The 14,101-nt window shown below is 36.1% G+C and overlaps 1 protein-coding gene across 1 annotated transcript in view; it reads right to left on the minus strand.

Annotated features, from left to right (window-relative positions):
- Nucleotides 1-14,101, minus strand: part of PCDH15 (protocadherin related 15) — a 548,396-nt gene that overhangs the window by 49,832 nt on the left and 484,463 nt on the right. Inside the window, exon 26 of the mRNA XM_058671280.1 lies at nt 7,935-8,150. Coding sequence (XP_058527263.1) covers nt 7,935-8,150 — 216 coding nt within the window. The remainder of the gene's footprint in view (nt 1-7,934; nt 8,151-14,101) is intronic.

Raw genomic sequence — 14,101 nt, forward strand, 5'->3', positions numbered from 1 at the left:
AACAAGAAGAAACAGAATTCTTTTAAAATTTATTTATTAAAATTTCTATAACAAATAATGTATTTCTTTTTTTTTAAGATTTTATTTTATTACAGTGAGATACACAGAGAGGAGGAGAGACAGGAAGATCTTCCGTCGGATGAATCACTCCCCAAGTGAGCCGCAACGGCTGGTGCGCGCCCATTCGAAGCCGGGAACCTGGAACCTCTTCTAGGTCTCCCACGCAGGTGCAGGGTCCCAATGCATTGGGCCGTCCTCAACTGCTTTCCCAGGCCACAAGCAGGGAGCTGGATGGGAAGTGGAGCTGCCGGGATTAGAACCGGCGCCCATATGGGATCCCGGGGCGTTCAAGGCGAGGACTTTAGCTGCGAGGCCATGCCGCCGGGCCCCAAATAATGTATTTCATCTATGCTATACCAAAAGATAGTAGTTTGTCATTTCTAAATTTAGCAACATTGATTTTTAAGTATGTATCCTTCACTAATTATTTTTGACAAAATGGGGCAATTTGAGCATACGACTATTTGTAGTTTACTTAGAATTTTAAGAATCTAAAGTGGTTTCAATTATTGTTTAATTTGCATGTGACTGTTTCCTTAGACATTTACTGATACACTGAATGTGTTTAACTTTTTGCTTATTAAAGAACAATCAGAATAATGAGTATACATCTTACAGGCTGTATAAATCTTGAGAGATCATTCATCATTGTGACCAAAGCCTGATATCTAATTAATTATGAAAGTTCATTTTGTGAAGCCCTGATACACTATCTTTCTTGTCCTCTTCAACAAGCTTTACCTAGTTATAGAATCATACACTTACAAATTTACATATGGTGACAAATTGAGCTAATAAATGTTGATGAAAATGTCCCATGAACTTAGCAGTGAATTCTCTGTGTTATTCAATAGAAAAGCAAAACAAACAAACAAAAAAAGAATTAGTAGGACCTATTCCAGTCTACCATATACTTTTTTCCCTGTACTTCATATTGTTGGCATGCATGCATGCATATACCATATATATATATATATATAGCACATACATAGCATATAATTCATCCAATTAATTCTAAGATCAATCCTAACAGCTAGTTATTATCATTTGCAATTAAAATAATTAAACTATAAGGTATAGTTGCTCTGAAAGGACGATCTAAGGTGCCACTCGGGGCAGCTTCATGTCTTATTGGAGTGTCAGTTCAAATCCCGACCACATGACCTGTGATCCTAATTACTCTCCTCCCAATGTGCCTGGGAATTAACAGATGATGGTACAAGAACCTGGTCCCGGCCACCACTGTGACAGACAATGCTTCCGGCTCCTGTCTTTAGCCTGGCCCTGACTTGCACCTTGCAGGCATTTGGGGAGTGAAACAGGAAATGGTTCAGTTTTTGTTTATCCCTCTCATGCCTTCATTTTTCCTTTCAGATAACTAAATAAATAATTAAACAACATCATCTCTGGTAACCAACATTCAACTTTCTACTTCAAAGCAGCCAATTTTTGTAGATTCTCTATGAGTGCTGAGTATTTGTCCTTTGGAGTCAGACTCTTGTGTTTTTAACAAAGATCATAAAGTGACAATGTGGTGCCTTTTTAATGGGTGAATGGTATGCTCATGTCTTCTTTCCTCATTAACCTGTTTTAGACAGGTAAATCCTAAATCCTGACTATTGTGCACATTCTTTGATAAGCTGAAAACTGAAAAACAGTATTTTCTACATTCCTTTGGCATACAACCTGGATAACTGCAAGTGGATAAGAGGAATCAATAAACACAAATGTTTTGCTATAAAACACAACATGGCACAAAAGGGTAAAAAAACAAAAAAAAAAGAAAAAGATTAAGTCCTGGTACAAAGCAAATAGCTTGAAACAAGTGTACTCAGCAGGCACTGTCTCACAAGGAAGTGGAATGCCAGGCCGCACTCTGTAGCTCTGGAGCTGCCCATCATCAATTAGAAACAACTGTCCCCAGTGAATTGGTGCTGAAGTAATTCCTAATTCCCCTACCTCTTGGGAACAGACTCGGGGGTGGGGTGTATGGATTGTGAGCAGGGCACATGAAGGGTTGTATCATCAGAATATTGGAAATGGAGGGAGAGTGATGGGGTAATCACTTCTCACTGCTGTTTCCTCCAATGCAGGTTTCCATTACTGACAGTCCTGCCTTTCAAACGTCTCTCATCCCTCCACATCCTCATAAGATTGTATTTTCCCTGTCCTCCTTGTCCTTCGGTCTCTCACTATATCCCTGCTATTACTGCCCTCATTGATCTTGGATAACGTATATGTTAATTACACATCTTGTCTACAGCTTCATACATTAAACTTTCATTAAACTCTGTTATAAACTCTCATGAGATTTTTGCCATGCATTTACACTCACCCTTATCATTTTTAAAGATTTATTTATTTGAAAGGAAAAGGTAGAGATGTAATAGCAAGGGACAGAGAGATCTTTCACACTTTGGATATCTTCTCAAATGGCTGTGAAAGCCAGGGTTGGGCCAGTAAGGAATGAGCACCCAGGAGAGTCTTCCCATCCTCCCAGGTGCATTGAGGGACTCAAGCACTTGGGCCACATTGTGCTGCTTTCCCAGTTTCCTTATCAGAAAGTTATACAATAGCCAAGAGTTGAACAGGTGTCTGTATAGGATGCCAGTGCTGCAGAAGGAGATATTCGCTATACCGTAACATTGACACCTAATGGGTTATATTTTCTTAAAAATTCAGCTCACTTCCCAATTACTAATGACAGGTTTTTTTTTCTTTTTTTACATTTTCTATTATTGTTGGGATTGATCTGTAGGAAGCCATAAAATTATGAAGCATGGTAAAAATGAAAACAGGACATTAGAAAATATATTATTAAAACAAATTTTGCCAATTTGCAAATTTTGTTTCTGACTTTCAACAGTTCCTTACAATCTTTTACATTCACTTGCTCCTACTCTCACTTATCATTGAAAGTTTATAAAGTTTAGGTAATGTCATCCAACAGAAACATGATTCATATTGTAGCAGGGAAGGAAAGCTACTTCCTGAGATGATGGCTTTTCATGAGGTTTGAGTCAAGTCCTAGCTGCTCTACTTCCAGTACAGCTCCCTGCTAATGTGCCTGTGAAAGTAACACCGGATTGGACCCTTGCATGCATTTGGGAACGCCAGAGTAGTGCCAGATCCTGGCTTCAAACTGACACAGTTCAGGCCATTGCAGTCATTTTGCAAGTGAACCAGCAGATGGAAGCTATTTCTCCCTCTATATATAACTCTGCCTTTGAAGTGAATACATAAATCTTTTAAAAAAATAATGTCACAAAAATATGCCAAATAATTGTGTTAAATTTCTAATACCTACATTAAATAGGTAAAAAGGACAAAAATTATGAATTTAACTCAAGGTGTGCTATACATTATCTTTCTAATATGCCATCATCTCAGTAAGCAGATATTTTCCAATGTTTTATCTGAGTTTTGCATGATTTATATACAACACACTTTTTCTTGTGATCTGACTATACTGCAAGTATTATACAGAAAATGGAATATACAACAAATAATCAGCTGGGGAGAAATTTACCTCTTCCTGCCTCGACTGGACACAGACTCTCTAACTGGTCTGTTAGATGTCCACTTTTCTATGAAATTAAAGGGATATTTCAATGGATTTTTGGTATCATTGTGTGCTTTCTTTGATATCATACTTTCTTCAGGGTTAGTTTTGATTCAAAATCTAAAATCTTGTTAAGCTGTATTAGCAAATTATTCAATTGGGGTGGATACTGTGATGTCACAGGTGGAAACCAGTGTTTCATGTCAGAATATCTGGATATGACTCCTGCCTCAGCTTCTGATTCAGCTGCCTGCTAATGCATATCTTAGGAGGCTGCACTTGATGGCTCCAGTTCTTGAGTCCTCCTCTTGCACGTGGGAAACTTAAATGAATTCTTAGCACATGGCTTTGACTTGGCAGAATCCCATTTTTTTGAGCCTTCTGGGAGTTAAACAACAGACATAAGATTCACTCTCTCTCTCTGCCCTCCCAATTCTCAACCTTTCAAATACATAAAACTAAAATTCATAATTTCTCATACATAAATAGACCTCTTATTCATAATTATTTTAGGATCATACATTTGTCATTTCGAAAATGCAAGTGTTGGTTCACTGAATAAAGCAGTTTCAAATGGTGTCATATTTAATTGCATATTATCCAGAAAAAATCCACATTATTTATTATATTCATTGATCTCATAAAAAATCAGTAAGTAAGGGGAAGCTGTCAAGCTCACAGTAATTAATACAAGCTTTCTAGTATTTGAAATTGTGCTTTGAAGCTTATTAGAAACACATATTTGTCAGTTGTACTCCTTTGAAATTGCAGGCTTACTTCACTAATATAATTGCCCACCATGTATTCAAGTTTGAATAAACATATGTTTTTAAATTGTCCCTTTAAATTAAAAAAAAAACTCCATAGAAAAGCAAATAGTCCAGTTTGTTTAGCTTTTGTAGACACTGATGTTAGCTCTACATACAATGAAAGTGCTTAAAATCTACTTTCCACATGACCACACAAAATATTTAAAAACTATTTCCTCACATTTTATGGATATATAGATACATACATACACACACTAGGATTTTTTTGTGAAAATGAGTATGGAATTATAGAGAAAAATGAGTCAGGATATACTTTGCCCACAGAACTCAAAAATAATTTAATCAAGTAAAAGAGAAAGACCACAGATAGCAGAAATTATCCAATGTTGGGATACCATGCTAATAGTGAAAGATAGGGTCAGAATAGAGACGAGAATGAAGGTGTGCCTCTTGACAAACAAGGAGGATATCAATGAGAACTGAACATCCTTGTCTGCCCGAACCTAGCTAGAAGAGCAAAGAGCTAAACTAGAACCAACTGGGGAGTCCCTGGGGAACTGAACTGATACTCCAGATGGCATTGCTAGCATCACAAGAGGCAACTTGTCTCAACATGATAGAGCCCCTGCCTCAGAAAATGACCCTTATATGGACTATCTGCGTCCACCTGTCATCCTATTCCTGCTTCAGTTTGTGTCTCCTGCTGTTGTGGAAAGAAACAAAGACAATCATGACTTACTCAGCTGTGTCATCATTTCATTCTCCATTTTCACACACATTGTATCTTCTGCATCAAAGACTTGTTTACCTGCAAATTTCACTTTGCCTGATTGAAATAATTTCAGAGTTTATCATAAATACCATTGTATTGAACTAGCTTCCTTGCTGCTCTTGGGTTACATAAGAATTTATTTTTAAACATGACATATTATTTCTTTGAAACTAATTTGCAAATATATTTCAATACTTTTAAAGATATTTTAAAAACACATACCAAATTTTCAATAAGCCCACATGGAAAACCCATTAAATTGACATTACTCATGTAGACATTATGTGTATTTTATTATACTTTCTGTTGATTTTTAAGTTTTAATTAAGTTTTAAGTTTTAATTATTTTTAATGATCTTATTATCTTGTTAAGCCTCACAAGGTGCAAATCTTACAAAATAATAAGAAAAATGTCATTATCTATGATTTAAAGGTATTGATTTAACAAAAAGAAATCTGTGTTAACTTTTATATAGTCTATGTAAAAAGCTTCTTGAATTAGAGCTGGCATAACTCAGTTGACTAATCCTCCTCCAAGTACCAGGATCCCATATGGGCACCAGTTTGTGTTCTGGCTGCTCCACTTTCCATTCAGCTCCCTTCTTGTGACCTGGGAAAGCAGTAAGGTTTGGCCCAAAGCCTTCGGACCCTGTGCCTGCATGGGAGACCTGGAAGAAATTCCTGGTTCCTGGTTTCAGATGATCTCAGCTCCAGTGGTTATGGTCATTTGCGGATGAACCAGGCAATGGGAAATCTTTCTCTTAGTTTCTCCTTCTGTCTGTAAAACTGCTTTTCTAATAAAAATAAATCTTAAAATAATTTCCTAACACCTATGTGCACCTTTTTTTAAAAAAAAATAAAAAACCTTTTTGTCTTAGCTTGCTATTTGCTTTTATTTGTTTATTCCATCGCCATATCATTGTTATCCTTGAGGGTGTGACTCAAGGACTGGGACTATTACACCCACCAGTATAATGGTGTAAGTCTTTATCATTCTCTAAGAGTGAATATATTTGGTCACTGATGTACATGTATATAAAATTAAATCTATCCCAAAAGTAAAAAAAGTGAAAAAAGGAAAACTAGAATGTAACGATTTATTAAGTTATAAAAAAGAGACAAGACATCCCTGACCTTGTTCCAATAATGAAAAAGATTTCTTACATTTACCAGAGAAAAGTCCAAACAAACAAAAACAAATAAAAAATAAGAACAGCAGTAAAAAGCAACACCCAGACTTAGATGTTGGTAAAGATTACATGAGATGAATATTTTGGTGATAAACATTTAGAATGAAGTTAATATCAAAATGCCTATAGAAATGATGTCCCACCACTCTTACACAGAGACAAAAGACATTTTTTAAAACAAGGAATATCAATAACTCTAGACATGCATAATTTAGCCAAGGTTATCAATACGATGAATAGAAATTTTAACAAACAAGGAAATCACATCTTTGAGAATATAAATTTGCCACAAAATATTTCCTTGTTTTCTCACTTACAACAGGCTAAATACAACAAAACATCTGTTCTGTTTAGATTAATAAGAATTTTAAAAAGAATAAATATAGGAGATTGGCCACAAATCAAAATGTCACTGTAGCAGTTCTACTGTTAATGAACATAAGCAAATAAATGCTTTTTGAGAATGGCTGTTAGATGTGTTTTCAGGCGAGTTTTTTTTCTTTACCAAATGTATAGTATTTCTCAGCGTATTATGAGTCTTTTAGATACTTAATCTAACATCAAGTATGATTCTCAAAAAAAAAAAAAACCTTCAGCAGATTAACAACTCTCAAAAGAAACACAAATGCCTTACAATTATATAAAAAATGCTCAATATCACAAGCCATGAGGGAAATGCAAACCAAAACTAGAAAAAAAAATCACCTTATCCCTCTCAGAAAGGCTGTTATTCAAGACAGAGAGCAAGAAATGTTGGCAAGGATGTAGAGAAAGGAGAATGCTTAAATATTGTTAGCGGCAGAAGAAATTACAACAGCCACTGTAGAAAACAGTATGGAAATTTCTTTAAAAATTAGAAAAAACATTACCATATGATCCCCAAATCCCAGCCCTGGGTATGCACCCCCAAGACATGACCTCAGTGTATCCCAGGCATCCAGATTAAAGCAGAACTATTTAAGAAGACAAAACAATTGGAACCAACTAAGGTATCTATCATGAGATAACATCAATAATTGTGGCACGTTGACATGATAGAATACTATCCTATTCTATAGTTTTTAAAAGAATGAAGTTCTGATAGTTACTGCAAAATGGATAGAAATCGAGCATACTAAATTGAACAAAACAACCAGACACAGAAAAACAAATCCTACACATTGTCCTTTACACGCGGGATCTAATACAAATACACCCCCCCACACACACAAACACACAACACCAAGCACAAAACAACTCAATGTGAAATTAGAATAGTGGTTACTAGATACTTAGGCGAGCAGGGGAGATAACAGAAGTTTGTATTTAAAAAATTAGCAGAACCTGGCATAGTTCATTCATTCAGATATTAGATACTCATACGAGATACTAATAGGAAAATGAGGGAATATGTATAAAAACTTGGATCATGACCACATAATTCTCATTCTATAAATTTAATAACATTTATACTAAAATCTCTATAAAATGACATTTATGCTTGAAAAACTTCCTTTTACATTAATCTTAGTTTTGACTGAAAACACCAAGCTTACTTATTATTACAAGTACCCTCAATAACTGAAATTTTATTTACTTACAAGGACATCTGCTTTGCCGCTCAGTCCCTTCCCATAGTTGTCAGTTGCAATAACTTGAAACTTGAAGTAGGACCTCCGCATATTGTGGAAGAGCATGGCAGTTTTGATAAGCCCAGTGTATGTTTCTACCACGAATCCTTCTTTTCCCTCTTTGATTGGTGGTATGATAAGTCTGTATGCCATGCTGCTATAATTGCCAGTATCTCTATCAGTAGCCTGGGGAGGAGGGGAACAGAGATCATAAACAAACAGGGGAAAAAAGACAGTATTAAAGTGTTTCTTTCCATTTATATAACTGGTGCTTCTCTGCGTAATTTACAACATAACAGATCCATAATATCAGATTTCTGGATTTTTAAAGTGATAAACTCTATTGAAATAGTTGAATGAGAGGGACAATGACTGTTAAGCTGAATAAACAGAACATAAACAGGAATGAGGTCAATGAGTCAAATTTTCTGATGTGTCTGTAGAGTTCAGTCTAGGTTCTGATCCAAACTGATTGAAGGATGGAATTTGTTGTTTATATAATGATTGTCTTGGTATAAAAGACATGTTGAGTGTGTTCTGCACCTAGCATACTGTTTAAAACAAAGAAATATATAAAAGATTCTTTCTTTAAAGATTTATTTATTTTTATTGCAAAGTCAGATATACAGAGAAGAGGTGAGAGAGAGGAAGATCTTCCGTCCAATTATTCACTCCCCAAGCGGCCAGAATGGCTGGTGCTGCCACCAGTACGAAGCCAGGAGCCAAGAGCCTCTTCTGGGTCTCCCATGTGAGTGCAGGGGCCCAAGGCTCTGAACTGTCCTTAGCTGCTTCCCCAGGCCACAAGCAGGGAACTGAATGGGAAGTGGAGATGCCAGGATTAGAACTGGCGCCCATATGGGATTCTGGTGCAAGTAAGGAGAGGACTTTAGCCAGTAGGCTATTGCAGCGGGTCCAAAAGAGTCTTACATGATATCTAAAATGACAGGAAGATAAATCAGAGTTCAGAGATACAGATGTCTTAATTATTAATGCCTGCTATAATTAGAGAGATTTAGAATCCTAATCCGGTTGCATTCATAATCATCCTGCTGCCTAATTGATGAGATTTGTTCCTGGGTATAAGTAATTTTGGCTCATAACCAAATGGAATAAAAATAATTATTACAGTTGTGAGTGTTAAGCTGACTCTGTAGCTTCTTAGCGGCAATTTTTCAGCATGTTAATTTAGGGTTTGTCTCACTACAAAACCTTTAGATAATACGAGACAGAAGAGCACTGAAACATTTATACAAACTTACAGAAACACGATCCATGCTACTGGATACTAGTGAGTTATTTAGTTTCATTTACTATTATCATTGTTGTTGTCATTTAAAAATATATATTTATTTATCTTGAAAACCAGAATTAACCAGAGAAAGAAAGGCGGGGGCAGTAAAGAGAGAGAGAGGAAGGAATGGGAAATGAAAAGGAGGGGAAGAGGCAGAGAGACAGAAAGATGGTGACAATGGCAGCTCCTGGTCAAAACCAGGAGCCAGGAACTTGGTCTACCATGTGAATGACAGCAAAGCCTTGGATCATCTTTCATTGTTTTTCCCAGGCCATTAGCAGGAGCCAGATCAGAAGTAGAGCAGCTGGAACATAAACTAATGCTTCAGATGGCAGCTTTACCCATGATGCAACAATGCCAGCCTTATTTTGATCTTATTTTTACCAATGCTATTATAATTTTTTATGCACATTAAACATTTATGATTTTCCAATAAAATTCTAAGTGCCATACAAAACTGACCATATTTAATAACAAGTAATTCTCTCAAGACTGAATTTCTGGGTCAGTGACTAAATTCTTACCTTACACAACACTGGCATCCCATATGAGCACTAGTTTGTGTTCTGGCTTCCCCACTTCCCACTTAGTTCCTTGCTTCTGGCCTGGGAAAGCAGTTGAGGATGGTCCAAAGCCTTGGGAACCTGCATCTGTCTGGAAGACCCTGATGAAGCTCCTGGCTCCTGGCTCCTGGCTTTGAATTGATTCAGCTTTGACACTTACAGCCACTTGGGGAGTGAACCCACAGACAGATCTTTGTGTTTTTTTTTCTGTCTGTAAATCTGAGTTTCCAATAAGATTAATTTTCTACAAGTAATCAAAGCATGTACTTACATTTTACAGAAGTCTAACAAATTTAAAGCAGTGTAAGTAACATTTTCTACACCTTGAACCCTCATATTACACAAACTAGATTATCCCACATTGAACACATAATTCACAAGTGGAGTCCTGCAACATACCAGAAATATTTGGTAGAAAGGTAAATTCTCAAGAGCCACCCTGAAAGGCAGTTGAAGCAGAACAGATATCTTCAAGGTAAAAAGGGAAAGTAATTGTCAATTTAAAATCCTAGACTATAATGAAAATATCTTTCAAAATCATGGCAGGAGAATCAGTTTTAGATGTTGAAAAAGGAGTTTGCCATGGAAAGAACTGCATGGAAAATTCTGTATCTTATAACTTACGTGAAAAGAAAGTAATTCCAGATGGAAGAGCTCAGATTTCGGGTGAAAACAGAAAAGTGAAGAAAGTGGCAGATGTGCAGTAAATCTGTGTAAGCGTGGACTCTGACACACGAGTTACATTGTGGTGTGTGGTTAAGTAGGTTAAATACAGACAGTCTATAACATCCAAACACAATACTACAGACACTAGAATGGGTGTGTCTTGAGGTAAATGTTGTTGGTGTTCAGGATGACATAGATGATAGATAGATATTGATATTCAGAGGTGTCACATGTGTGTTGTTTAAAACTTTTTTTTTAAAGATTTATTTATTTTATTACAAAGTCAGATATACAGAGAGGAGACACAGAGAGGAAGATCTTCCATCCGATGATTCACTCCCCAAGTGAGCCGCAACGGCCGGGAACCAGGAACCTCTTCCAGGTCTCCCACGCGGGTGCAGGGTCCCAAGGCTTTGGGCCGTCCTCGACTGCTTTCCCAGGCCACAAGCAGGGAGCTGGATGGGAACTGGAGCTGCCTGGATTAGAACTGGCACCCATATGGGATCCCGGGGCGTTCAAGGGAGGACTTTAGCTGCTAGGCCACGCTGCCGGGCCCATAAAACTTGTAATATAATTCTATTTAATAGAATATATAGTTCTAAAATACATAGACATACCACATAAAAGAATATAATGAGCAAAAAAGAAAATTTAAATGTGAAAGCAAGAGAAATACAAAAAAAATTTGACAAAAATTCAACATAAAATGAGAGGAAGTTAAATGTGTTTATGATATATGAAACTAACATATTTAATTCAACAATCCTCATGAAAGACAATGTTAAACACAATGGACAATCCACTATATAAAATATATACCATTACACAGGGTATTTATTCCAGAGGCTTCAGCTACTCCTTGTGATACCCCTATAGCATATCAGAGTAACTGGCTAGCAAGCTAGCTACTCCTCTTCTGATCCAACTTCCTGCTAATGCACATCCTGTGAGCCAGTACTTTATCACTTCAGTATGTGTTCAGGGCTCTCCCAACCACACAGAAGATCCAGATATAATTCTGCCTGATTCCAACATCTTAAAAGGGAATGAATGGATAGAAGACTTAAGTTTGTCTCTATAACATAGTGCCTTTTCAATAAAATGAAATTAATTGAAAAAAAGTAAGAATTAAACCTTAAAGTTAGAAAAGTTTGGTATGTATAAGCTAAAACTAACATTTTAAATTAATAACTCATTTACTTTCAGTGATTTTACTTGGGTGTGCTGGTTCTAGGTCAGCATTAGGGAAGGTACGATATTTTAAAATGTAACTAGTATTATATGTTAGATTTGATGCATGCTGATTGGTAAAGAACCAGTTGAAAGAAAATTTTATCAGTGGATTTTAAAAAAGATTTGTTTCTTTATTTACTTACTTACTTATTGGAAAGTCAGATATACATAGAGGAGAGACAGAGAGGAAGATCTTCCATCCACTGATTCGCTCCCTTAAGTGGCAGCAATGGCTGGAGCAGATCCAAACTGAAGTCAGGAGCCAGGAGCTTTCTCTGGTTCTCCCACATGGCTGCAGGGTCCCAAAGCTTTGGGTTGTCCTCAACTGATTTCCTAGGCTACAAGAAGGGAGTTGGATGGGAAGCAGGGTTGCCAGGATAAAAAACAGTGTCCATGTGGGATCCCAGTGCTTGCAAGGTGAAGACTTCAGCCACTAGGCTACCATGCCGGGCCCTTACAATGGATTTTTTTTCTTTATTATCATTTTATGATACATTTCTATAAGCCCTGAGATTTCCCTCCCAACTTCCTCAAGTCATCACCCATCACCACCACTTAGTTCCCCAATATTATTACTATAGTATAATTCTTCATGAACAGTCAGTCATATGTCCATCATAGTGGGCATGGACAATGGCAGAGTCCAGCATCCTATTGTCAAGATACAGTTAATAGTTTCATTGAGAGTTTATCTTTGACCGGGAAATAGAGAAACATACTGCATTGTATCTTCACATCTGGATATGATAGTCTCCATTACAGTTACTATAGATCCCCATAAGTGAAAAGCCACAAAACAAAATCAACAGGAAGAAAAGAAGAAAATAAAAATGCCATGAAGTTAAATATCATGCTACTGACTGACTAATACGTTGCTGAAGAAATGAAAAAGAAAATCAAGTATCTTCTTGAAGAAAATGATGATACTGTATCATCTGTGAGTCAGTGAAGAATTTAATCAGAAAAAAAGTATTTTGAAGAGATGAAACTTAAAACAATCAAAATTCATGAAATACAGTTTTCGCTGATCTTTGTTGGTGAAATGTGTCTCCTATAGGCAACAAATACATGGAGTTGGTTTTTTTTTTTAATCCAGTCTACTAATCTATGACATTTGGTTGATGAGTTTAAGTCATTTATATTCAGGGTTAATATGAATGGATGGTAATTTGGTCCTGTCATTTTAGCAATGGGTTGTTCATTGATTTAGTCTTCTGTTGTTATTTTACTGGGATGTTCTTTACATTTGCATTTGGTTTTGGAGGGTGCTATTCCTTTTCTCTGTCAAGAGAACATCTTTAAGCATCATTTGTACGGCAGGTTTGGCAGAGGCATATTCTTTTAACTTTTCTTTACTGCGGAAGAATTTTATTTCATTTTCAAAGACAAAGGGAAAGCTTTGCTGGGTATGTTATACTGGGCCGACAGTTTTTTTGTTTGTTTGTTTTGTTTTTTGCTTTTGGAATCTGGAATATGTTCCTCTACTCTCTTCTGGATCAGTGGATTTTTAAGGGATCTTCAAAGGTATTGCTTTCTTCATATTGTGGAAAAAAAAAACATATCTCAGTGAAGAAACAAATAAGAATCAGAAATCTGTTCTATTATTTTTTAGACATCTAACAAGCTCATCAAATAAATGTTTGAAAGTTAAAATGGACTTGCCTTAGAAATTCTAAATGAATTAAATTTATACAGATTCAGCACCACTTTAATGATTATATCAGCTTTTTTATAATCAGAAATTTATTCTAGGTTCAACAAACAGTGTACAGTTCATGACATTAATATCTGGGATATGTGATATTGCAAGATCTGATTCACTGAGGTTTATGAGTTTCCCTTGGGGAATGAAATCAAGAAAGTTATGTTTAATGTTAAATAAAGTGAATAAAAGTTAAAAAATCAATGTCATAATTATACTTCCTGTAATTGCATATTTTAATGAAGGCTGAAATACAGGTAATAACTTACCAAATTCTAGGAACTCATACAAAATTTTCAATACACAAAGGAGCCCAACATTATAAGAAAATCACTAAATAATTGCTCCTATCTTACAGGGACGTGAGACCATTAATTTTCTAACAGCCTAAGTAACTGGTCCCTTCTGTTTCTTAAATAGATAAAATGGATACAGAAATATTAGCAGAACAATTAGTGAGGTCCTAAGAACTTCCAAACACATTAAAGTCCAATAATGTTAACTTTAACTTCAGCTTCTCAATTAGACTGATTTTTAAACTGAATAGCTCTAAAGGTTCACTTTCCCTGAGACAGGGTGAAACAGTTTCAGAATATAGGTCTAAAAATACTCAAATGTCACATTTCTACCTACTAATGTCAAATATCAAGCCAAGTTTGCAAGAGGAATTGAGCTGTGGTTT

The sequence above is a fragment of the Ochotona princeps genome, chromosome 13 (genome assembly GCF_030435755.1).
Source record: "Ochotona princeps isolate mOchPri1 chromosome 13, mOchPri1.hap1, whole genome shotgun sequence".
In the NCBI taxonomy this organism is placed as follows: Eukaryota; Metazoa; Chordata; class Mammalia; order Lagomorpha; family Ochotonidae; genus Ochotona; species Ochotona princeps.